Source organism: Macaca mulatta, chromosome 3, assembly GCF_049350105.2.
Source record: "Macaca mulatta isolate MMU2019108-1 chromosome 3, T2T-MMU8v2.0, whole genome shotgun sequence".
In the NCBI taxonomy this organism is placed as follows: Eukaryota; Metazoa; Chordata; class Mammalia; order Primates; family Cercopithecidae; genus Macaca; species Macaca mulatta.
The window spans coordinates 46,810,182-46,837,690 of NC_133408.1; the positions used below are offsets into that span (position 1 = coordinate 46,810,182).

The following is a 27,509-nucleotide window of genomic DNA, read 5'->3' on the forward strand; positions in this document are numbered from 1 at the left end:
AGGCAGGAGAATCCCTTGAACCTGGGAGGTGGAGGTTGGGATGAACCAAGACCACGCCATTGCACTCCAGCCTAGGCAACGAGCAAAACTCTGTCTCTAAAATAAAATAAAATAAAACTTTAAAAAATGCGGAATCAAAATAGTCCTTCAGGGCAATCCTTTAAGCAGCTATTTAAGGGGCCTGATACATGAGTTTGTGTTCTGAGTCATTTTGGTCTTGAAAGGGGAGAGAAGAGAAAAGAATAGTAGAGAGCACCTTTATCTTCTGTCTTTCCACCTACCTACACACACGTATGTTTGTACATATCTAAACTTTATTCTCAATTCTGCAAAGCAGCTAGCTTCATTTTACAGATGAATGTTTTAGTAAACATACCCCAGCCCTGGTGCAGTGGCTCACGCCTGTAATCCCAACCCTTTGGGAGGCTGAGGCGGGCAGATCACTTAAGGTCAGGAGTTTGAGACCAGCCTGGCCAACATGGCAAAACCCGGTCTATATTTAAAATAGAAAAATTAGCCAAGCGTGGTGGTGTGCGCCTAAAATTCCAGCTACCTGGGAGGCTGAGGCACAACAATAGCTTGAGCCTGGGAGGCAGAGGTTGCAATGAGCCGAGATTGTGCCACTGCACTCCAGCCTGGGTGACAGAGAGACTTTGTCTTAAGAAAACACACAAAACAACAATATACCCCAAAGTGATGTTGGTATTACACAGATCTCAAAACCCAGAGAAGTTTGATAGCTCTTCATTCCCTAGTACATTGCTGATGACTCATTGTCATTAGTTTGCAACTGATCTCAAGTGCTCCCAGAGCTCTCTGGGATACTAGGAGAGAATATCCTGAGGTTTTTTTAGGGAGCTAGTCAAACCTGTGCTCTGAAACAGGTTTGGACAGTTTTGACAATGACAGGTCACAGGTCAGAGCTCCCAAATTCATATCTCCTGTCAAGATACCGCTGCTGCCATCACTAGATTTGCATTTCCATTACACGGTGACCAAATTTACTCTTAAATTTTTCTGATAACCAGAACTTGCTGGTGGACATGTATCCTTGCTATGAGTCACTGTCACCTCTGGTTATAGCAGTGGAGCAAAGTGGTAATGGGAAAATTCCTAGGTTTTTGGCCTGAGTAAAAGGGTGGATAGAAGTAGATGACAGGTGGGGAACATGGGGAGAGGAGCAGGAAGAGTTTTAGCAAAAGAGCTGGCATGTCAAGGCCTACATGTGAGAGTATGGCACTTTCAAGGTAATAAGTGAAGTCTGGAGAAATGCCTCACCCTAGGATGTAGTATGTGGGCAACTGAGGAGGTTGAAGAACCAAGTTCAAAGGAGGCCCCTAGAGATTAATCTAGAGAACCAAGCACTGTGGGATTCCCACATCTAAAAATGTTGCCTTCATTCATCCATTCATTCAGTAAACATTTAGCAGTGTAGGACTGGCATTGTTTGAGGAGGGATGCCCTGGATTTGGAGATCTTAACATGTAACTAGAGAATACATTGGCATCCTGGGCTGTGGTGAGAACTACCACCCAAAAGGTAACTCCTTGCCGGAGTCAGCAAACTAACATCTGTCCTTTTTCTAACATTTGTATCATATGGAACCACTTTTTTTTTTTTTTTAGAGACAATCTTGCTCTCTCGCCCAGGGTGGAGTGCAGTGATGCGATCTTGGCTCAGTGCAACCGCTGCCTCCCAGGTTTAAGTGATTTCCTGCCTCATCCTCTTGTATGTGTATTTCATTCGTGTTTATAAATTTACAACCTGGGCATAATAAAAGCATTTGTTTTTGTCTTTTCCCCATTTGCTCATGTTATAATGACACAGTCTTCCTCCATTGTCCTTTGTGGGTGCAGTTAGATGCCCCCGCTCTGGTATGAGCAGGCCAGGGTTCAAATGCTGCCTTTGTTGCATACCAACTGCAGCTCCAGAATGTAAGATGGTAAAAAAAAAAAAACACCACCTGCACAGGACCGTTGTGAGGATTAATGAGTGTCAGTTTAAATGCTTCATAACTGGTAGTTGCTGTTTCTGAGTTTATCAGGAAACCCCTTATGAACAATTTGTCTCCTTAATCTTTTTTCTTCCTTTTCTGCTTCAATATATCTCATGCCTCTGGCAAACCAATACTCCTGGCGGGCTAGGTGATTGGCTCTTGGCGCCTTCTCTAAGGCTTTTTCTTGTCCGTTCCCCCTGCCTATTTATAGGTGGTGCAAAAGTAATCGCGTTTTTTGCCATTTGTAAAAAATTGCAAAACCACAGTTACTTTTGCACCAACCTAATACATACTCCAGGCCAAACTGGGAGGCATTGGGGTGCACACAGGGAGACAAGAATAGGCTGGCCTGAGGGTGAAGAGCGCAGGCCCCGCAGGGTCAACCCGGCCAGCGGTCACGAAAGGAGGTGAAGTTGAGGGGAGGCGACATAGGGCAGGAAGAGGGGAGGACAAACGGGGTGCACATGGGGACCGTGGCGATGACACGGAAGGGACAGCCAGTTAGAGTGTAGGCCCACTTAGGCGATGAAGGGCAGGTGAAGAAATCCCGTTCCATCTTCCTGCAGTCCTCCCTTGGGGAACCCCCATCCTATCCTGCTCTGGACCAGGGCGGTTCTTGGAGGGCCCGCTATCGAGATGAGGCCTCCGAGCCGCCCAGAATAGACTCCGAAGTGCGCGCAGCTAACCCCGCGGTTTCCTTGCGCCCTCTAGGGTGAGTGGGCGAGCTGCGCGCCCCCGTGCGAACAGAAGCGGGGTCAGCACCGTAGCGGCTGGAAACGCGGTTGACAGCGGGGCCCAGCTTGCAGGGCTCCTGGTCGCAGGGGCGGGGCCCGCCGCCGGTTTCTAAGGGCCTGGCTGCGTTCCTGCAGTCATGATCAGGGGTCTTCGCTTTCTCCCATCCCCTCCTGGAGAAAGAACGCAGCTTCTAACGCCTTCTCGGTTGGGCACCCTTCTGGGGAAAGCTCCGCCTACCATTGCCCTTGTACCTGCCCTCTCTCTCCCTTTACTGAAGTGACTGCCTGTCTCTTGCATCATGTTGTGAATGTGTGGAGATCTTGGCGCTGCAGCAGCGTCGGAGATTGGATCCAGCCCACGGAGAGGTCCCCGGACTCCATTTGTCCGTCCCCAGGGCAGGGGCCTCGGAAGAGCAAGGGGGAGGAGCTGATCTAGCCGGCTGATCTTTGTGGCTTAGACAAAACTTTAGAGTTTATTTGTCCTTCTGACCATGCTCTCAGATCAGATGGACAAGATTAGCCTTACACTTAGAAGCGTTGTGGTGCAAGACTAGTGACCTTTTTCCCCCTCCCTCCCTTTCCTTCCTTCCTTTCCTCCCTCCCTCCCTCCCTCCTTCCCTCCCTTTCTTCGTTCCCTTTATCCACCTCTTTCTCTTTTTTCTTTTTGAGACAGAGTCTCACTCTGTTACTCAGGCTGGAGTGCAATGGCATGATCATCACTCACTGCAGCCTCGACCTTGTGGGCTCAGGTGATCCTCTCACCTCAGCCTCCCAAGTAGCTGGAACGACAGGCCCACACAACCACGCCCGGCTAATTAAAAAAAATTTTTTTTTTGTAGAGACAGGGTCTCACTATGTTGCCCAGGTTGGTCTCGAACTCCTGATATTAAGCTATTCTCGCTCCTTGGCCTACCAAGATGCTAGGATTACAGGTGTGAGCCACTGTGCCCGGCCATGACTTTTTTTTTTCCTTCTTTTTTAACCTGAAGCTGTAGCCCATGTCAGTAAAGCCTGCAGCTAATGTTTCCTCTCTAACTGTGTAATATCTCCCTTAGATATTACGAACAATACCACAGGATGTACACCCACTGTGATATTAGGAGTAATATCTCCCTAAGATATTACGAATAATGTCAAAGGGTGTACCCCCACTGTGATATGAAGGTAGTATTTCCCTTAGATATTACGAATAGTGTCACAGGGTGTACATTCACTGTGATATTAGGAGTAATATCTCCCTTAGATATTAGGAATAATATCACAGGGTGTACAGCCACTGTGATGGTAGCATTAAGATCTTTCTTAGATATTATGAACCCACTGTGACATTAGGAGTAATAACTCCCTGAAATGAATAATATCATAGGGTATACATCCACTGTGAAATTAGAAGTAATATCTCCCTTAGATATTATGAATATTATCACAGGGTGTATAACCACTATGATATTAGAAGTGATATCTCTCTTAGATATTACAGATAATATCAAAGGGTGTACATACAGGGTATAAACCCACTGCGATATTAGGAGCAATATCTCCCTTAGGTATCATAAATAATATCACAGGATGTATAGCCACTGTGATATTAAAAGTAATGTTTTCCTTAAATATTATGAATAATATCAAACAATGCACATCTACTTTGATATTAGGAGTAATGCATTCCTTATATTACAAATAATAGTAAAGGTTGTACATCTACTGTGATATTAGGAGTAATGTCTCCCTTAGATATTATGAATAATATAACCCCACCATGATATCATTAGTAATATTCAGGGGGGGAAGAGGATGATAATACTGCCAATATCTCAGGGGGTGTACACCCCACTGTGATATTGTTCATAATATCAAGGGAGGGAGAGGTTGATATTAATTCCAATATCGCTGCGGTTGTAGATATCCCTGTGATACTGTTCATAATACACAGAGGGGGACAGTATGATATTACTCCCAACATCACAGGGGGTGTACACCTTCCTGTGATATTGTTTGTAATATCCGGGGGGAGAGGATGATATTACTCGCAATATTGCAAGGGGTGTACACCCCCCTGTGATATTGCTTGTAGCATCCAGGAAAAGAGAGGATGATATTACTCCCAATATCGCAGGGTGTGTACAGCCTCTGTGATATTGTCCGTAATATCCAGGGTGGAGAGGATGATATTACTTCCCATATCGCAGGGTGTGTACACCCCCCTGTAATATTGTCTGTAACATCCAGGAGTGGAGAGGATGATATTATTCTCCATATTGCAGAATGTGTACACCCCGCTGCGATACTGTTCCTATCATCCAGCGGGAGAGAGGATCATATTACTCCCCATATCGCAGAAGGTGTACACCCCCCTGTAATATTGTTCATAACATCTGGCGGGGAGGGGATGATATTACTTCCCATATCGCAGGAGGTGTTCACCCCCCTGTGAAATTGTCCATAACAGCAAGAGGGAGAGGGAATGATATAACTCCCCATATCGCAGAGGGTGTACACCCCCGTGTAATATTGTACTTAACATCCAGGGGCAGGGAGGATGATATTACTCCCCATATAGCAGGGAGCGGACACTTCCTGTGATATTCATATTCAGGGGGGAAGAGGATGATATTGTTCTCCATGTCACAGAGGGTGTACACCTTCCTGTGATATTGTCGGTAATATCCAGGAAGAGAGAGGAAGATGTTAGTCCTCATATCGCAGGGGGTGTACACCCCCCCCCTGCGATATTATCCATAATATCAAGAAAGGGCGAGGATAAAATTACTTCCCATATCGCAGCGGGGAGGAAGATGTTACTCTTCATATCCCAGTGGGTGTACACCCCCCTATGATATTGTTTGTAATATCCAGAAGAGGAGAGGATGATGTTACTCCCCGTATCGCCGGGTGTGTACACCCACATGCGATATTGTTCGTAATATTTGGGGGGAGAGAAAACGATATTACTCCACATATTGCAGGGGGTGTGTACCCCGCTGAGATATTGTTCGTTATATCCAGAGGGGAGATGATATTACTCCCAATATCGTAAACACCCTTTGTGTACATTTTCTGTGATATTGTTCATAATATCCAGGGTGGCAGAGGATGATATTACTCCCAATATCGCAGGTTGGGTACACCCTCCTTTGATATTGTTCGTAATATTCAGCTGAGGAGAGGATGATATTACTCCGAATATCATGGGGGGTGTACAACGCCCCGTGATATTGTTCATAATTTTCAGGGGGGAAGAGGATGATATTACCCTGAACATCGCAGGAGGTGTACACCCCCCTGTGATACTGTTCATAATATCCAAGTGGGGGAGAGGATGATATTACTCCCTATATCGCAGGAGGTGTGCACCATTCTGTGATATTGTTCTTAATATCCGGAGGGGGAGAGGATGATATTACTCCCTATATCGCAGGTGGTGTACATCCCCCTGTGATATTATTAATACTATCCAGAGGGGGAGAGGATGATATTACTCCCTATGTTGAAAGAGGTGTATACACCTCTGTGATTTTGTTCGTAATATCCTGGTGGGGAGATGATGATATTACTCCCAATATCGCAGAAGGTGTACACCCCCCTGTGATATTGTTCCTAATATCCAGGGAGGGTGAGGATGATATTAATCCCAATATCACAGGGGGATGTTCACTCCCCTGTGATATAGTTTGTAATATTTAGAAAGGTAGAGGATGATATTAGTCCCAATATCGCAGGGGGTGTACACGTCCTGTGATATTGTTTGTAATATCCAGTGAGGGGAGAGGATATTACTCTCAGCATCGCAGCGGGTGTACATTACCCTGTGTTATTGTTTTTAATATTCAGGGGAAGAGAAGATGATATTACTCCCAATGTCACAGGGGGTGCACCCCCCCGTGGTATTGTTTGTAATATTCAGGGAAGAAGATGATATGATTTTCAATATCGTAAACACCCTGTGTGTGCAAAGTCTGTGATACTGTTTGTAATATCCAAGGGAAGAGAAGATGATATTACTTCCCATATCGCAGAAGGTGTACATTTCTCTGCGATATTGTTCGTGACATTAAGGTGGGGAAAGGATGATATTACATCTCATATCGCAGGGTGTGTACACCCACTGTGATATTAGGAGTAATATCTTTCTTAGATATTATGAGTAATATAATACACAGTAGGTGTAAACCCATGGTGATATTATGAGTGATATCTCCCTTAGATATTACGAATAATATTACAGGGTTTACACCCACTGTGATACTAGGGGTAATGTCTCCCTTAAATATTACAAATAATTGAATAGTATCACAGAGTGTACACCCACTGTGATATTAGTAGGAATATTTCCCTAGGATATTACAAATAATATCACAAGGTGTACACCCACCATGATATTAAAAGTAGTATCTCTGTTAGATATTATAAATAATATCAAAAGGTGTACACCCACTGTGATATTATAACATCTCCTTTAGATTTTATGATTAATATCACAGGGTGTACACCCACTGTGATATGAGGTGTACTATCTCCCTTACCTATTACGAATAATATCACAGGGTGTATATCCACTGTGATATTAAAGGTACTATCTCCCTTAGATATTATGAATAATATAACAGGGTGTACACCCACTGTGATATTAGAAGTCATATCTTCCTTACATTTTATGAATAATATTACAGGGGGTGCATACACAGGGTGTACACCCACTGTGATATTATGAGTAAGGTCTCCCTTAGATATTACGGATAATATCACTGGGTTTATACACAGGGTGTACAACCACTGTGATATTAAAGGTAATATATTCCTTAGATATTACAAATAATATCACTGTAATATTATGAGTAATATCTCCCTTATATATTACAAATAATATCACAGGGTGTATACACAGGGTGTACATCCACTGTGATATTAGGAGTAATATCTCCCTTAGATATCATGAATAATATCACTGGGTTTACACACAGGGTGTATACCCATTGAGATATTAGGTGTACTACCTTCTTTAGATACAACAAATAATATCACAGGATGTACACCCACTTTGATATATGGAGTAATATCTTTTTTAGATATTACGAACAATATCACAGTGGGTGTACACACAGTGTACTGCACCACTGTGATATTAGAAGGAATATCTTTTAGATATTACGACTAATATCACATTTTGTACACACAGGGTCTACACCCCCAGTAGTATTAGGAGTAATATCTTTTAGATATTGTAAATAATATCACAGGCTGTACATCCACGGTTTTATTAGAAGGAATATCTTTTGGATATTGTCAATAGTATCACAGGGTGTACCCCCATGGTGATATTGGGAGTAATATCTTTTAGATATTGTAAATAATATCACAGCGTGTACACCCAAGGTGATATTAGGAGTAATATCTTTTAGATACCGTGAATAATATCATCACATGGTGTACACCCACTGTGATATTAGGAGTAATGTCTTTTAGATATTATGAATAATATCATCACAGGTGATACTCCCACTGTAAACACTCTGAAAGGCTACTTCATCAATATCACAGTATGTAAACCCCCTGTAAACACTGATATGATAAATATCAGAAGCAATATTTCATCAATATCACAGCGTGTAAACACTGTTACATGATAAATATCAGAAGCAACATTTAATCAATATGACAGTATGTAAACCTATGTAAACACTTTGGTATGACATATATCAGAGACAATATTTCATCAATATCACAGTGTGTAAACACGCTGTGTAAACACTGTGATATGACAAATATCAGAAACGATACTTCATCAATGTCATAGTGTGTAAACACTCTGTAAACACAATGATATGGCAAATATCAGAAGTGATATTTCATCAGTATCATAGTGTGTAAACCCCCTGTAATCACTGTGATATGATAAACATCAGAAGGGGTATTTCATCACTATCACAGCATGTAAACACTGATATGATAAATATCAGAATCAATATTTCATCAATATCACAGAGTGTAAAGTTCCTGTAAATAGTGATATGATAAATATCAGAAGCGATATTTCATTAATATCACAGTGTGTAAACACTCTGTAAACACTGTGATTTGATAAATATCAGAATCTTTATTTCATTAATATCACAGTGAGTAAAAGATCAGTGTAAACACTGTGATTTGATAACTATCAGAAGCGATATTTCATTAATATCACATTGTGTAAACACTGTAAACACTTTGATACGATAAATATCAGAAGTGTTATTTCATTAATATCAGAGTGTAAACAGTGTGTAAACACGGTGGTATGATAAATATCAGAACCAATTTTTCATTATCACAGTATGTAAACACTGTGTGTAAACACTGCAATATGATAAATTTCAGAAGCGGTATTTCATTAATATCACGGTGTGTAAACTCTGTAATATGATAAATATCAGAAGCGATATACCATTAATATCACAATATGTAAACACTCTGTGTAAACACCGTGATATGAAAAATATCAGAACGGATATTTCGTTTATATCACACTGTGTAAACACTGTGATATATCAGCAGTGATATTTCATGAATATCAGTGTGTAAATGCTCTGTGTAAACACTGATATATCAGAAGCAATATATCATTAATATCAAAGTGTGTAAACACTGTGTAAACACTATGATATGATAAATATCAGCAGTGATATTTCATTAACAACAGTGTGTAAACACTGTGTAAACCCTGTGATATGAAAAATATCAGAACTGATATTTCATTAATATCACAGTGTGTAAACTGAGAAATATCATAACAGATATTTCATTAATATCACAATGTGTAAACACTGGATATTATAAATATTACAGTGATATTTTATTCATATAACAGTGTGGAAACACTGGCTATTATAAATATCACAGGGATATTTCATTTGTATCTCTGTGCATAAAGAGTGGATATTATAAATATCATTGATATTTCATTTATAGCCCTAAATGTGGAAACACTGGATATTATATATATATCACAGCTGTATCTCATTTATATCTCTGTGTGGAAACACTGGATATTATAAATATCACAGCAAGATTTCAACTTTATCCCTGTGTGGAAACAGTGGATATTATAAATATCACGGTGATATTTCATTTATATCCCTTTGTGGAAACACTGGATATTTTAGTATTTCATTCATATCCCTATGTGGAAACACTGGATATTTTAATATTTCATTCATATCCCTGTTTGGAAACACTGGATATTTTAAGATTTCATTCATAGCACAGTGTGGAAACACTGCATAGTATAATATTTCATTCATATCCCTGTGTGGAAACACTGAATATTATAATATTTCATTCATAGCATAATGTTAGAAACACTGGATATTATAATATTTGATTCATAGCACAGTGTGGAAACACTGAGTATTACTTCATTCATAGCACAGTTTGGAAACACTGGATATTATAATATTTCATTCATAGCACTGTGTGAAAACACTGAATAGTATAATATTTCATAGCACTGTGTGAAAACACTGAATAGTATAATATTTCATAGCACAGTGTGGAAACACTGGATAGTATATTTCATACATAGCACAGTGTGGAAACACTGTATATTATAAATGTAACAGCGATATTTCATTAATATCACAGTGTGAAACAATGGATATTGGTAGTGATATTGATGATGTTATGAACATAATACAGTGTGTTAAAATTGCCTTTTCACCCTGGATGTCAGTGGTAATATCATGGATATTATGAATAATATCACAGGGTGCGAACACAGTGTGTTCACACCCTGGATATCAGTAGTAACATCATAGACATGAATATCGCAGGGTGTTAACACAGTGTATTATCCTGGATATCAGTAGTGGATCAGTATCAGGATATCATCCTGGATATCACAGGGTGATATTATTCATAATATCATGGATATTAATTGTATTAACACCCTGGATATCAATAGTAATACACTGGATATTGTGAATAATATCAGAGGGAGTTAACCCAGTTTAACACCCTGGATGTCAGTAGTAATACATTGGATATTAAGAATAATATCACAGTGTGTTAACAACAGTGGATATCAGTAGTAATATCGTGGATATTAGGAAGAATATCACAGTTTGTTAACACAGTATGTCAACACTGGATATTAGTGATGTTATGAAAAATATCACAATGTATTAACACTGGACATTAGTAGTAATATCATGAATATTCTGAATAACATCACAGTATGTTAACATAGTGTGTTAACACTGAATATCAGCATTAATATCATGGATATTATGAATAATATCACAGTGTGTTAACATAGTGTGTTAACACTGGATATTAGTATTAATCTCTAATGTGTGTTAACAGTAGTAATATCATGGATATGAATAATATCACAGTGTATGACATTGATAATATTATTAATGTCATAAATAGTATCACAGTGTGATAACACTGGATATTATTAATATCATAGATATTAGTAATATCTAATATCTATAATCGATATTAATATAACACTGGATATCACTAATATGATAGATAATATAGATATTAGTAATATCACAGTGTTTTAACAGTGTGCTAACACTGGATATTATTGTCACAAATATTAGTAATATCACAGTGTGCTAACACTGAATACTATGAATATCATAGATGTTAGTAATACCACAGTGTGTTAACACAGTGTGCTAACACTGGGTATCATTAACATAACAGATATTAGTAATATCACAGTGTGCCACTATTAATATAAGTGTTAATACTATTGACATTCTATTATTAATATAACAGTGTTAACACCATATTATTAATGTGTTAATACTATATTATTAATATGAGTGTTAATACTACTAACACTGTATTCTTAATATGATGATGTTAACACTACATTACTAATATAAGTCTTAACACTATTATATTAATATAGTGTTAATAATATTAACACTATTATATTAATAATATAGCATTAACACTATTAATAATATAGTGATATTTTTCATAACATCACTAATATCCAGTGTTGACATACTGTGTTAACACACTATGATATTCTTCCTAATATCTACGATATTACTACTGATATCCACTGTTGTTAACACACTGTGATATTATTCATAATATCCAATGTATTACTACTGACATCCAGGGTGTTAATAATAGTGTGTTAACTACATTATTAACTAATAATAGTTAACGCCATTAATAATATAGTGTTAACGCTATATTATTAATATAATAGTGTTAATACTATTAACACTATATTATTAATATAATATATTACGCAGTGTTAACGCTATATTAATATAATAGTTAATAGTGTTAACGCTATATTATTAATATATTAATATAATAGTGTTAATACTATATTATTATACATTATTATTATTATTATTTGAGACAGAGTCTTGCTCTGTTGTCCAGGCTGGAGTGGTGCAGTGGCGCGATCTCGGCTCACTGCAAGCTCCGCTTCCCAGTTTCACGCCATTCTCCTGCCTCAGTCTCCCGAGTAGCTGGGACTACAGGCGCCCGCCACCATGCCCGGCTAATTTTTTGTATTTTTTAGTAGAGACGGGGTTTCACCGTGTTAGCCAGGATGGTCTCGATCTTCTGATCTCATGATCCGCCTGCCTTGGCCTCCCAAATTACAGGCGTGAGCCACCGCGCCCAGACTAACACTATATTATGAAACACTATATTATTGTTATAGTGTAGATACTATTACTACATTATTAATAGTGTTAGCACTATTATATTAATAGTACAGTTAACACTATTATTAATATAATATTGTATAATATTATACACTATTATTATACACTATTATTAATATAATATAATATAATATAATAACACTATAATATAATATAATATAATATAATATTAATATAATATAATATAATTATATTAATAATAGTGTTAACACTATTAATAATGTAGTTAATCACATATTAATATAGCAGTGTTAATACTAATAATGTAATCATGTATTATTAATATAGCAGTGTTAATACTAACCCTATATTATTAATACAAGTGTTAATGCTATTAACGCTATATTATTAATAAAATGTTAACATTATTAACACTATATTACTAATATAATAGTGTTAATAGTATATTAATATGTAGTGTGAATACTATTAACATTATATTATTAATACTATTATTATTCCCATTTTACAGATGAGAAGCCCAGGACTCAGGAATGAGACACAGGAAGTTTACTCAAAGTCCCCACACTGGGAATGGCAGAGCTAGGATTTGAATTCAGATCCCTCCCGCTCTCTATTCCTCCGCCCCCACCCACCCGTGAGCGAGGCCGGTACTGTGGGCAGACGCCAGGGCCAGATTTCCCCACCCTCTGGCCAGATTTCCGCACCCTCCACTCGCCAGATGTGCGGCGGCGGGGGCGGCAGGTAGGGAGGGATGAACCCGCGTCTCCTCCGCAGAGCTGGAGCTGGAGCTAGGCCCAGAGGCCCAGGCTCAGTGGGTTCTGTCCCGGGTCGGGGCAACCCCCCGCCGGGGACTCTGGGGCCAACGGAAGCTCCAGGAGCGCGGTGGAGCCTGGAGGGGCGGGCAAGGGTCCCACCGAGACCCGCCTGGAGGGCAGCCCAGTCCTGGGACGCGAGACCCCCTACCGCAGGTGGAGGGAAGGGTAGAGGGGAGACCAGTAGGGGGCCAAGCAAGGTGGCCCCACAGGTTGGGAGAGGATGTGGGGAAGTCCCCCTACCCACCCAAGGCCGAACATCACCTAACTGGCTGTGGGAAGCCCGGGGCAGGGGCTGGGGGCGGATGGCTTGGTTAGGGCCCGGCTTGGGGTCTTGAAAATATACCTATGGCTTTGGGGCCATGGAAGGGCGGAGTCCTGGCATTCAGGGGAAAGGGCCGAGGAGGGTTGTCAACGGGAAGGAACTTTGACCCCACCCTGGGTCAACGTGCAGTCCAAGTTGCCACAAATGACCAGAGGAAACAGTGGGAAGGGAAGGTCTCTTTCCCATTCCAAACCAGGATGCCCTTTAGGTAGCCCACTTCCTTCATCCCCAGCGCAGCTGCCGGCTTTCCCGGGAGGTGCCAGGGCCTGAAAGGTGCGGGGCTGCAGCTCAGGCGCTGAAGAGGGGCGGGGGTCCAGGAACCTCCTGCCAAGCCAATGGTCCTCAGATGCTGGTCCAGGCACCACCACGGGGTACACAGGTCTTCTTACCTCCTGGTGTTGTGGACCCTTTAAAAAATAATAATTTGGCCAGACGTGGGGGCTCACGCCTGTCATTTCAGCACTTTGGGAGGTCAAGGTGGGAGGATCACTTGAACCTAGGGGTTGCCTGGGCAACATAGCAAGACCCCATCTCTTAAAAAAAAAAAACAAAAAAAAAACAAAAAACAGGTGTAATGGCATACACCTGTAGTCCCAGCTACTTGGGAGGCTGAGGCAGGAGGATCACTTGTGCCCAGGAGGCATGAATGCACCACTGCACTCCAGCCTGGGTGACACAAGACTCTGTCTCAAAAATAAATAAATACAAATAAATAAATAAATAAAAATAAAAAAATAAAAACCAAACCGGTGACAGTAGATAAGTTGCTTTGTTTTGAATGCTCTTGGCAAAATAAAAAGTTGGCAGTCCTATATTCCCCCATTTTCTCTCCCTTTTTCACACATGCACATGCCTATAAAGAAAGCATTCTCTGGATCCACAGAATTCCAGATTTTGGAATCACTGAATTGAACTGCCGGCCACTGGTGGCTGGTGAGGCTGGCCTGGCAGTGATGCAGTATTCTGGTCCCTGTGCCAGCACTGATGGGCTGTGGAATCCTCCACCAGTTATTCCCTCTCTCCAGCTCTCCATCTCTGCTTCTGTACAAAAGGATCTTATACAAATCCCCTCTTATATTCAAATATCTATGATCTTTCAGCTTGGCCTATATCCGTGCGGATCTTAAGTTGTGTATCCGAAGATACACCCTTGTCCAGTGCTGGCACTAAGGGCTGCTTCAGGGAGGGCCCTGGCCTAGTGCCCAGGGAAAGGAGGACAAGGTCCTCATCACTGGAGAGTGGAGGGGGCAGTGGGAAAGGGACAGATAAGGGGTAGTGCCCTGCAGTATGCCTGGCCCCAAAGTAACCCCAGGCTGTGAAGATGAAAGCACTGCATCACACGATGTGTTTCTGTGTCTCTCTCCCTAACAGTTCCAAGAGCCTCTGAGTTCCTGTCTTTTTTTCATTTCGGAATCTCCACCATTGGCCTACACTGGGAACAGGGAGACCTGTAAGTGCACGGTGAATTTTTGCTGAGGGAGTGGCTGGGAGGGCTGTGTGGAGTGGACAGGACCAAGCTGCACTTTTCAGGGGAGTGGGATTTGGAAAATTTAGGAGAGCAGAACGGTCACCCTCCAGGAAGGAACCCATGTGTATTAGTCTGTTCTCATGCTGCTAATAAAGACATACCTGAGACTGGGTAACTTATAAAAGAAAGAGATTTAATTGAGTCGCACCACATGGCTGCGGAGGCCTCACAATCATGGCTGAAGGCGAATGAAGAGCAAAGTCACATCTTTCGTGGTGGCTGGCAGGAGAGAGCTTAAGCAGGGAAACTTCCACTTATAAAACCATCAGATCTTGTGAGACTTATTCACTACCACGAGAACAGTATGGGGGAAACTGCCCCCGTGATTCAGTTGTCTCCACCTGGCCCTGCTCTTGACACATGGGGATTATTACAATGCAAGGTGAGATTTGGGTGGGGACACAGCTAAACCAAATCACCAGGTACAGAGGCCAGAGGAGCCTGGGGGTGACGGTGATGTTCCGGGTGTGGAGGGAGATGTGGTAGGCGTGGGGACAGGAAGGATGGAAGGTTGGGGAACTTTATGAAGGGAAAACTGAGAAGATGAGGAAGGCTGGTGAGATGGAAGTGGGGTTAGGGAGAGAGAAGAACCAGCATGAGCTCAAGGCTAGGGTTTGGGTGAAGGAGAGAAAAAAAGGTAGAAATAAAGGAGACACAGAGATCACTTCTAGACAAATTGAGGTGGAGATGGGGTAGACAGGAAGAGGTGCCCCCTATCAAATAAGAATGCCCAGTGTTCTCCCATCTATACAGAGGACAGGGTCTAGATGCAGCCAGGACTCCTTCCCATTGAGTTCTAATACTAGAAGGATGCCTCAACGCTCTCTGGTCCAACAGACTTCATCATTTTAGAGAGAAGGAAACGGAGGCCCTGAGGTTGGGGTGGCTTGTATGACCTGGAGAGTGGATGGGAGATGGAAAAGGGAGATTTAAAGAGAGGGGAAGGCTGAGTGTGGTGGTTCATGCCTGTAATCTTAACTTTTTGGGAGGCCAAGGCAGGAAGATCACTTAAGCTCAGGAGTTTAAGACACCCTAGGCAACATAGTGAGACCCCCGTCTCTACAAAAAATTTAAAAATTAGCTGGGCGTGGTGGCATGCACCTGTAGTCCCAGCTACTCATGAGGTTGAGGTAGGAGGATCGCTTGTGCCCAGGAGGTTTAGCCTGGGTGACAGAGTGAGACCCTGTATCTAAAAACAAAAAATAATAAGGAAAGAAAGGGAAGAATTCAATTTTTCAAGTGGGAAGAAGAGAAACTAGAGAACGTCAGAAAGGAAGAGAAAGTACAAACATTTTCAAGTCACTCTGACAGCATCGAAGATGAACATGTGTTTACCCGTTTATAACCAGGGTATTTGGGTGTGGGGTATACAGGAAGGGACCCACACCTCTGCCCTCTGCCATTAGGCTTGTTCAGCCATAGCCATCGGTAACTCTCAAAAATGCCCCCTTCCCTGGCTGCAGCAAGGGTCTGTATGGGCAAACATGCCCCCTTTCCTGGCTGCAGTGAGGGTCTGCATGGGGATTGGGTAGAGGCCCCAGTTTCTGCACTGAGCAAGGTTTCCACAGGGTGTGGGAGGAGGGAAGCATGCTCACTCCGAGGGCCTTGTGCTGTCTACTCCCTAGGCATAGCTTGAAAACCGTGATGCTGCCAAGCCCAGCCTTGCACAGGCGAGAGTCCCCAGGCCTGGCTTTGGGTAGGACTTGGAAAGAAAGGCTGTCATCTTGGGGTGCACCTCCCTTGTCACATCTTCCTTTCACCTCCTGATGCCCCCTTTCTGCACTGCCAGGTAGCCAGGGTCATCACAGTGCCAGCTGGAGGCCTCTGGCCAGGCTCACCCTCCCTGCAGCTCCAACCACCTTCCCTGCTCCCTCCCTCCCCCCTCCCCTCCCCCTCCCTCCCTCCCTCCCTCCCTCCCTCCCTCCCTCCCTCCCTCCTTCCTTCCTTCCTTCCTTCCTTCCTTCCTTCCTTCCTTCCTTCCTTCCTTCCTTCCTTCCTTCCTTCCTTCCTTCCTTCCTTCCTTCCCATTGCTGGATAACTCTCATTACTCAGAGCTGCCAGGCTCAGCACAGACAGAGGGGAAAGCAGATTCAGTCCTGAAGTTGGGTGTGGCCTCCCACCCCCTTCTCCCACAGGGATATCTGAATTTTAGAAGCCTGCCCTCCATTCCAGCCCTCCCAACTTTAACCAAGTACCTGAGTGCTCAGCACTGTGTTGGACACTTTGGTATGCGTTGTTTCATTTGGTCCTCTCAGTGGGCAGGTGTTGTATTCTTATCATTGGGCAGGTGTTATAATATATCTTTCCTTATCATTAGGCAGGTGTTATATCCTTCCTTTTCCACATGGGGAAAGCAAGGTCCTGAGACTCTGAGCAAGTTCCCCAAGATCACACAGCTAGGAAGTGATGAAGCTGAGACAAGACCAGCCAGCACTTACCCACCACGGTGTAACTACTCATTCAAAAGATGACATCTTTTGAAAATGTTTATTCTTTGAGCGATAAGGTCTTGCTTTGTTGCCCAGGCTGGAGTACAACGGCATGATCATAGCTCACTGCAGTCTCTAACTCCTGGGCTCAAGAGATCCTCCTGCCTCGTCCTCCCAAGTAGCTGGGAACTACAGACAGGCACATGCCCCCATGCCTGGCTAATTTTTAACAATTTCTTGTGGAGACTGGTCTGACTGTGTTGCCTAGGCTGGTCTCAAAACTCCTGAATTCATGCGATCCTCCCGTGACAGCCTTCCAAAGTGCTGAGATTATAGGCATGAGCCACCAGTGACTGGCCACACAAGAGACACCTCAGTGACAGATGGTGATGAAAGAGAAGATGGGTTTGGGGGAGGAACTCCAAGTGATAGGGAGCCTTCACTGAGGGCCCGGGCTGCGGGAGGCTCGTATGAAACACCAGAACTCTTTGTAAAACTTCCTGTATGTACATGACCTGCTCATTTCTCAGCATAGGCTCCTCCTGCCCAGATGGACCCCTCCACATCTAAACCCACAGTTCCTGTGGTCAGAAGGCCAGTCACTGAATAAGGGCACCTAAGGCTCTGGTCTGAATATCTCCCCTTGGTTCTCAGTCTGAAATCCCAAAAGGAAGACAGCTGACTGCAAAATAGGCTGGAGTTGTCCTTCTGATGGCCAGTAGAGGTGGCTGTTGATAGAACTGAAAGCTTAGGGCTGGGCGCGGTGGCTCACGTCTGCAATCCCCGCACTTTGGGAGGCTGAGGCGGATGGATCACCTGAGGTCAGGAGTTCGAGACCAGCCTGGCCAACGTGGTGAAACCCCATCTCTACTAAAAATACAAAAATTAGCTGAGTGTGGTGGCGGGCGTCTATAATCTCAGCTACTCAGGAGGCTGAGGCAGGAGAATTGCTGGAACCCAGGAGGTGGAGGTTGCAGTGAGCCGAGATTGTGTCATTGCACTCCAGCCTGGGCTGACAACAGCGAGACTCCACCTAAAAAAAAAAAAAAAAAAAGGCCGGGCGCGGTGGCTCAAGCCTGTAATCCCAGCACTTTGGGAGGCCGAGACGGGCCGATCACGAGGTCAGGAGATTGAGACCATCCTGGCTAATACGGTGAAACCCCGTCTCTACTAAAAAATACGAAAAAGTAGCTGGGCAAGGTGGCGGACGCCTGTAGTCCCAGCTACTCGGGAGTCTGAGGCAGGAGAATGGCATGAACCCGGGAGGCGGAGCTTGCAGTGAGCTGAGATCTGGCCGCTGCACTCCAGCCTGGGCGACAGAGCGAGACTCTGTCTCAAAAAAATAAAATAAAATAAAATAAAATAAAATAAAATAAATAAATAAATAAAAAGAAAGCTTAGAACTTCAGTTTTTTAAAAATTTTTTAATTAAGTTAATTTTTTTTTTTTTTTTTTTTTGAGACAGGGTCTTGCTCTGTCACACAGGCTGGAGGGCAGTGGTGTGATCATGGTTCACTGCAGCCTTGACCTTCTGGTCTTAGGCAATCCTCTCACCTCAGTCTCCTGAGTAGCTGGGACTACAGGCATGCACCACCATGCCTGGCTAATTTTTGGTAGAGACAGGGTTTCGCCATGTTGCCCAGGCTGTTCTTAAACTCCTGGACTCAAGCCATCCACCTGTCTCCATCTCCCAAAGTGGTGGGATTGCAGGTGTGATCCACCGCACACAGCTGCAAGTTGAGAACTTTGAAGCTGAAGAGGCCTTGTGAATGGCCCAGGTCAACCTCCTCACTTTACCAGAGGAAGAAATTGGAGCTCAGAGAGGGAACCTGACATGCCCAAGATCACCTAGTGACTTAGCGACAGAAACGTTTTATGCAATTTTTTATTTTTTTTTTGTCTGCTGCAGAGGTGTGTAGGCTGTAAAGTTAAGCAAAGAAATCATCATTTACTGAGCTTCACATATGGGCCATACACAGCACTGACACTTCCCCAGCCGTCATCTCCTTCCCTCTGTGCTGCAGGAGAATTTGGGTCAGTGTCCCACCTCCGTGATCACTTTTCTCTTATACAGGTGATGCTGATGTTAGAGGACAAGGACATGAAGGGATTCTCCTGGGCCATAGTCCCAGCCTTAACCTCCCTAGGCTACCTGCTTATCCTGGTGGTCTCCATCTTTCCCTTCTGGGTGCGACTGACGAACGAGGAGTCCCACGAAGTCTTTTTCAGTGGCCTATTTGAGAACTGCTTCCATGTCAAATGCTGGAAGCCTCGACCCTTATCCAGTAAGGAGGGATGGAGGTGGGGAGGGGAGAGAGGGGGACGGGGCCAGTGTCGGGACAGAGGTGAGGGGTGAAAGAACAGAATGGGAGCAGAGAGGACAAAATCTAATTAGCTCAGGGCTGGATGCAGTGGCTTGTGCCTGTAATCCCAGCACTTTGGGAGGCCGAAGCGAGAGGACTGCTTGAGACCAGCCTGGGCAACATAGCCAAACCCTGTTGCTACAAAAATGAAAAAATTAGCTGAGCATGGTGGCATGTGCCTGTAGTCCCAGCTACTCAAAAAGCTGAGGTTGGAGGGCTCCCACTTGAGCCCAGGAGTTCAAGGCTGCAGTGAGCTGTGATCGCGCCACAGAATTCCAGCCTGGGAGTGAGAGTGAGGCCCTGTCTCCAAAAAACAAAACAAAACAAAACAAACCCAACCAATCAACAAACAAAAAAACACATACAAAAAATTAACCAGGCTTGGTTAACCCAAGGGTAGACTCTGGGATATCTGGGACTTCAACAGCAACTTTGACTCCTTGTCCCACTGCCAGCTGCCCACCTCTGCCAGCTCAGGAGGGTATGCAAACTCATTTTCACATGGGTCTGCATCATGCCAGCAGTCAGAGAACAAATCACCCTGTTACCAGACTCTGGCTCTGCTAATTTTGGTCTGTTTCACTACTCTGGTTGTTGTTGTCGCTCTTTTTTTTTTTTTTTTTTTTTTTTGAGACAGAGTCTTGCTCTGTCGCCCAGGCTGGAGTGCAGTGGCCCGATCTCCGCTCACTGCAAGCTCCGCCTCCTGGGTTCATGCCATTCTCCTGCCTCAGCCTCCCGAGTAGCTGGGACTACAGGCACCCGCCACCATGCCCGGCTAATTTTTTTTGTATTGTTAGTAGAGACGGGGTTTCACCGTGTTAGCCAGCATGGTCTTGATCTCCTGACCTCATGATCCGCCCGCCTCGGCCTCCCAAAGTGCTGGGATTACAGGCATGAGCCACCGCGCCCAGCCTGTTGTTGCTTTTAGAGATGGGGCCTCACTCTATTGCCCAGGCTGAAGTGCAGTGGCATGATCATGGCTCACTGCAGCCTCCAACCCCTGATCCTCCCGCCTCAGCCTCATGAGTAGTTGGGACTACATGTGCTCACCATAGCTCCCAGCTAATTTTTAAATTTTATGTTTTGTGAAAAACAGGATCTCGCTCTGTCACCCAGGCTGGCACGATTATAGCTTACTGGAGCCTCCAACTCTTGAGTTCAAGCGATCCTCCTACCTTAGCCTCCTGAGTAGTTAGGACTACAGGTGCGCACCACAGCTCCCAGCTAATTTTTTAATTTTAGGTTTTGTAAAAACAAGATCTTGCTCTGTCACGCAGGCTGGTGTGATCATAGCTCACTGCAGCCTCCACCTCCTCAGCTCAAGTGATCATCCTGCCTCAGCCTCCCGAGTAGCTGGGACTACAGGTGTGCCCCACCATGCCAAACTTTTTAAAATTTCTTGTAGAGATGGGGTCTTATTATGTGGCCCAGGCTGGTCTCCAACTCCTGGCCTCAGGCAATCCTCCCACGTCAGCCTCCCAAAGTGTTGAGATTATAGGTGTGAACCATCGCACCCAGTCTCACTCCTATTAACTAGGAAAATTAAATAGGGGTGTGGGGATTCCTTCGGAGTTCAGAACATTTTGACCTCACAAAGTTCTGATTTTCCACAGGTGAATTATTTCAGGGTAACCAATACAGGTGTGATTCTTCACATTTGCACATGCAACAAATTTTATCACAAGAGTTTGATTTTGTGTTGCTTTTTAAAACCACCATTTTCCCCTAGTGGATGATACATGATTTGGTACAACCAAATTCACAAAATAACATTTGTTGGCTGGGCGCCGTGGCTCAAGCCTGTAATCACAGCACTTTGGGAGGCCGAGACGGGCGGATCACGAGGTCAGGAGATCGAGACCATCCTGGCTAACATGGTGAAACCCCGTCTCTACTAAAAAAATACAAAAAAACTAGCCGGGCGAGGTGGCAGGCGCCTGTAGTCCCAGTTACTCGGGCGGCTGAGGCAGGAGAATGGCATAAACCTGGGAGGTGGAGCTTGCAGTGAGCCGAGATCCGGCCACTGCACGCCAGCCTGGGCGACAGAGCGAGACTCCGTCTCAAAAAAACAAAACAAAACAAAACAAAAAAACATTTGTTAAGCCCAGGCACGGTGGCTCACGCCTGTCATCCCAGCACTTTGAGAGGCCAAGATGGGAGGATCGCTGGAGCCCAGGAGGTTGAGGCTGCAGTGACCTATGATGGTGCCACTGCACTCTAGCTTGGGCGACAGACCAAGACCCTGTTTCAACAAAACAAAAATAAAAAATTAGCCAGGTGTGGTGGTGCATGTCTATGGTCCCGGCTACTCTGGAGGCTGAAGCAGGAGGATTGTTTGGTCAGCCTGCAGAGTAGCTGGGACCATAGACATGCACTTCAAACTGTGAGGTCGAAGTTACAGTGAGTTAAGATCGCACCACCACACTCCAGCCGGGATGATAGAGTGAGACCCTGTTGCAAAAAAAGAAAAAAAATTATTAAGAACTGATGATTTCAGTGTCTGACATTGTCAATTTAATTTTTTTCATATATTTCTATGTCATTGGGAATCAAATTGTGGGACCAGAGCATTCTTGGGGCCAAAGTGGCATGGTCACAACCTTGGTCCCAAGGCCATGCTTTGGGATCCAAGGGTGGTGGAGGCTCCGGGGGCCAGCCCTGCCCAGGCTCTGCGGGACTCTGTGCTTTTCGGGTCAGGGTTCCCAGCTTCAGCCCCACTTTTCCCTCCCCTGCAGTTTACATCCTCCTCGGCCGGGTTTTCCTGCTGTCTGCAGTTTTCCTGGCTTTCCTCACCACCTTCATCATGGTGCCCTTTGCATCCAAGTTCTTCCCGAGGACCTGGAAGCAAAACTTTGTGTTAGCCTTCGTCAGCTTCTTCACAGGTGTGGAATAGCTAGGTGATCCCTGACCTTTGCTAGAGCCTGGGGAGGAGTCCAGAGAAAGAGGGTTGCTCAGTCTCTGTGATGTCAAAAGAGGCATAATTTTTCTTTTTAGGGACAGGGTCTCACTCTGTTGCCCAGGCTGGAGTGCAGTGGTGTGATCACAACTCACTGCAGCCTCAACCTCCTGGGCTAAAGTGATCCTCCCACCTCAGCCTCCCAAGCAGATGGGACTCCAGGCATGTGCCACCATGCCTGGCTAACTTAAACATTTTTTTTTTTTTTTGTAGAGATGTGGATCTCGCTATGTTGCCCAGACTGGCCTTGAACCCCTGGTGTCAAGTGGTACTCCTGCCTCAGCCTCCCAATTGCTGAGATTACAGGCATGAGCCACTGCACCCGGCCCCTTTTGACATTTATAAAGGGTGACCCAGGCTCCACCCTGAGAGGCTCCCAGGCAAATGGTGGATGTCGAGCACATGCAGTGGGAAAATGGGGTTGCATTTAACCCAAAGTGTTGCACCCAGAGGGCGCAACCTGAAGTGAGCTAAGGGCAGATGCAGAGGGTGCTAGGAAAGGGAGTTCTGATGATGGTTCCCTGCAAGTTGAAGCACATAGGTTTGAAGATGAGTCAGAAAGGAGGGAGGGACAGGCATCTGGGTGGGAGTTTTTTTTTTTTTTTCAGAGAGGGGGCAAGGATGAAGGAGCCTCCAGGCAGGAGCCACAGGGGGTGAAGTTTGGAGGGAAGGTGGGCAGCATGGGAGGAGAGTGAGAGTGCCTCCCTGTGACCCTGCAGGGGCCTGTGCCTTCCTGGCTTTGGTGCTGCATGCCCTGGAGATCCAGGCTCTGCGGATGAAGCTCAGCCCCCTGCAGTTCTCCGTGCTATGGCCTTACTACGTGCTGGGCTTTGGCATCTTTCTGTTCATAGTGGCTGGTGAGTGTCCAGGGAACAGTGCCCTGCTTCTTGTCCTCGGTCTGGATTTAGGAACCTGTCTTGTGGAGGCCTTCCCTTTGGATTCTCTAGAGTTGCACTGCTCCAAACTGCAGCCACCTGCTAGACGTGGCTATTTAACTTTCATTAATTAAAATAGTTATTAGCCGGGTGTGGTGGCTCACGCCTGTAATCCCAGCACTTCGGGAGGCCGAGATGGGTGGATCACTTGAGGCCAGGAGTTTGAGACCAGCCTGGCCAACATGGTGAAACCCTGTCTCTACTAGAAATATAAAAATTAGCTGGGCGTGGTGGCACATGCCTGCAATCCCAGCTACTTGGGAGGATGAGGCAGGAGAATTGCTTGAACCCAGGAGGCAGAGGTTGCAGTGAGCCGAGATCACACCGCTGCACTCTAGCCTGGGTGACAAAGCAAGACTCCATCTCTAAAATAAAATAAAAAGTGACGAATTCAGTTCCTCAGCCATACTAGCCACATCACCAGTGTTCAATAACCACATATGTCCAGTGGCTATTGGACACTGTCATATTGGACAGTGCAGACAGAGAAATTTCCTTCTCTGCAGAACGTTCTACTGGACAGCACTGCTCTGGAGCTTCAACCCCATACTTGGCCTTCTCGTTCTTATCCTACTTGACTTAGAACTAAACTCTTTCAAATTTTTATAGTCTCCCTTACACCATGCTGGTTGCTTCGGCCATCTATTCCTGTCTCTACCTTTTTTTTTTTTTTAAGAGACAGGGTCTTGCTTTGTTGCCCAAGTTGGAGTGCAGTGGTACAACTGCAGCCTCCAACTCCTGGGCTCAAGCGATCCTCTTGCCTCAGCCTTTTGAATCACTGAAACTACAGGCATGCGCTACCATGGCCAGCTAGTTTAAAAATATATATATATGTACACACACACACACATATATGTATATACACACACATATATATGTATGTGTGTATATATACATATACACACATATATATGTATAAATACACACACATATATATATGTATATATGGCCAGGTGCGCTGGCTCACGCCTGTAATCCCAGCACTTTGGGAGGCTGAGGCAGGTGGACCACCTGAGGTTAGGAGTTCAAGACCAGCCTGGCCAACATGGGGAAACCCCATTTCTACTAAAAATACAAAAATTAGCTGGACATGGTGGCGCGTGCCTGTAATCCCAGCTACTCAGTAGGCTGAAGCAGGTGAATTGCTTGAACCCAGGAGGTGGAGGTTGTGGTGAGCAGAGATCTCACCACTGCACTCCAGCCTGGGCAACAGCGGGACTCCATCTCAAAAAACAAAACAGAACAAAAAGCAACAACAACAACAACAACAACAAACCCCACACATTTATTTTTGTTTTTTTATTTCTTATTTTCCCCATCACCAAATAGAGTTACAATATTTTATATTTTAACCTTTAAATTCCATTTTTTCATGATTTCCATGAACTCTTTGAAATTCCCTCACATTTTATTTAAAATTTTTGTGGCTTTTAGTGGGAGAGTAGTCTGCTATAATGCTGAAAATATAAGTTGTCTTTTATCTTAGTCTTCATCTTAACACAGCATTGATCATTCACTCAGGATATCTCCATTTATTCTTTTTTTTTTTTTTCCTGAGACGGAATCTTGCTCTGTCACCCAGGCTGGAGTGCAGTGGTGTGATCTCGGCTCACTGCAACCTCCGTCTCCTGGGTTCAAGCAATTCTGCCTCAGCCTCCCGAGTAGCTGGGACTACAGGCGCACATCACCATGCCCGGCTAATTTATATATATATATATATATTTTTTTTTTTTTTTTTGAGATGGAGTCTGGCTCTGTTGCCCCGGCTGGAGTTCAGTGGCCGGATTTCAGCTCACTGCAAGCTCCGCCTCCCGGGCTTACGCCATTCTCCTGGCTCAGCCTCCAGAGTAGCTGGGAGTACAGGCGCCCACCACGTCGCCTGGCTAGTTTTTTGTATTTTTTTTTTTTAGTAGAGACAGGGTTTCAACGTGTTAGCCAGGATGGTCTCGATCTCCTGACCTCGTGATCCACCCATCTCGGTCTCCCAAAGTGCTGGGATTACAGGCTTGAGCCACCGCGCCCGGCCAAATTTTTATATTTTTAGTAGAGACAGGGGTTTCACCGTGTTGGCCAGGCTGGTCTCGAACTCCCGACCTTGTGATCTGCCCGCCTCAGCCTCCCGAAGTGCTCAGATTACAGGCATGAGCCACCACACCTGGCCATTTGTTCTGTCGCTCAGGCTGGAGTGTAGTGGCTCGATCTCAGCTCACTGCAAGCTCTGCCTCTGGGGTTCCCGCCATTCTCCTGCCTCAGCCTCCTGAGTAGCTGGGACTACAGGCGCCCGCCACCACGCCCGGCTAATTTTTTGTATTTTTAGTAGAGACAGGGTTTCACTGTGTTATCCAGGATGGTCTCCATCTCCTGACCTCATGATCCGCCCACCTCGGCCTCCCAAAGTGCTGGGATTACAGGCTGAGCCACCACGCCCAGCCCATTTGTTCTTTTTTTAAAGGGACAAGGTCTTGCTCTGTCGCCCAGGCTGGAGGGCAGTGGTGTGATCATACCTCACTGCACCCTTGACCTCCCGGGCTCAAGTGATCCTCCTGCCTCAGCCTCCCAAGTAGCTGGGGCTTCAGGCTCATGCTATCATGCCTCGCTAATTTTATTTTTTTTTGTAGACACAAGGTCTTGCTATGTTGCCCATGATGAGTCTTGAACTCCTGGGCTCAAAAGACCCTCCTGCCTTGGCTTCCCAAAGCACTGGAATTATAGGCGTGAACTACCACGTCCATCCCTCATTTGTTCTTATTCATGTCAGTTGTCTATCTTTTACTTCACTGAAGGTCTTGAGTTGGGCCTGGGTTTTGTGTTGGAACTTCCTTTCTCTAAACCCTAGTTTTTTTTGTTTTTTTTTCCACCCATTAAGGGACTACATGATTGCTGAGATGTCCTTCTAGGTGCTGACCATGGGTCTGTGATTTTATACATGTATTTGTATTTCTTGTCCTTTGATGCATCCTGTCTGTAATCTCTCTCTGTAATACCCTAGACTGGGTGGCAGGGGTGCAGAATGAGGGAGGGTGGGTCTGGAGCTAGAGGGACCTGACCTCCAGGGCGTGGAGCTCTGGACTCTCTCTGACCTAACCCAAACCTTGGCTGTTCCCTAGGTACCATCTGCCTCACTCAAGAAATGGCCTGCCCTTGCTGGCACTTGTTGTCCACTTCCCAGAGGATGAAGGAGGACCACGGGAGCCTGTACCTGGACAATCTGGAGAGTTTGGGAGGAGAACTGAGCTCAGTACAAAAGGAGACACAGGTGACGGGAGAAACAGTCATCTAGTCCAAGACACGGCTTCTCTACCCTTCTTCAAGCCATGTGAGTGCACACATGTAGCTGTTTGTAGCCCTCCCCACCTTCTCTGCCAGCATCTGTGCCTTTGAGGAGCTTCTTGCATGTCAGATCAACTCTCCACCTCCCCATACTCACAGCAATTCTATCTTGCTTGTATGTGAAATTTGCTAAAAGTCCTTTCAACTCTTCTGAGCTTCCTGAGTGACATTTTTGCAGGGATTTTCAATAAAAAGAAGGGCTACTTTGTTCATCCATACCTCAAAAACAAAGCCTGCAGGGCAGGAGGGGAGGGAGGAATATTACAAGATAACCAAGTGAAATGGGATTTTGCAAAACAGAAACCGTACAGAATACAGAATATACTCAGGAGAATGACAACTATTTGGGCTGGTGGTACAGGGGTAAAAGAATTTACTAAGACGGTAGTAGATAAAGAAAGGCAGATTTATTAAAGGAAGTATAAAAGTACGTTGCCAGGCTGGGCACGGT

At 44.6% G+C, this 27,509-nt stretch overlaps 1 protein-coding gene across 3 annotated transcripts; it reads left to right on the top strand.

Moving 5' to 3' along the window:
* The first annotated feature begins 12,848 nt into the window (after positions 1-12,848).
* TMEM225B (transmembrane protein 225B) lies at positions 12,849-27,276 on the top strand. Of its 3 annotated transcripts, none has more exons than XM_015134395.3 (6): positions 12,889-13,121; positions 14,889-14,967; positions 19,549-19,759; positions 22,573-22,719; positions 23,513-23,650; positions 26,836-27,207. In XM_015134395.3, exons 3-6 carry the CDS (start codon positions 19,552-19,554, stop codon positions 27,006-27,008), a joined length of 666 nt encoding a protein of 221 aa, XP_014989881.1. In that variant the 5' UTR covers positions 12,889-13,121; positions 14,889-14,967; positions 19,549-19,551; the 3' UTR covers positions 27,009-27,207. The 3 variants fall into 3 exon arrangements, with proteins under 3 accessions (XP_077852399.1, XP_014989881.1, XP_014989880.1); XM_015134394.3 differs by lacking the exon at positions 12,889-13,121 and adding an exon at positions 13,242-13,348 and having other exon boundaries at positions 26,836-27,276; XM_077996273.1 differs by lacking the exons at positions 19,549-19,759; positions 22,573-22,719 and having other exon boundaries at positions 12,849-13,121.
* The last annotated feature ends 233 nt before the right edge of the window (positions 27,277-27,509 follow it).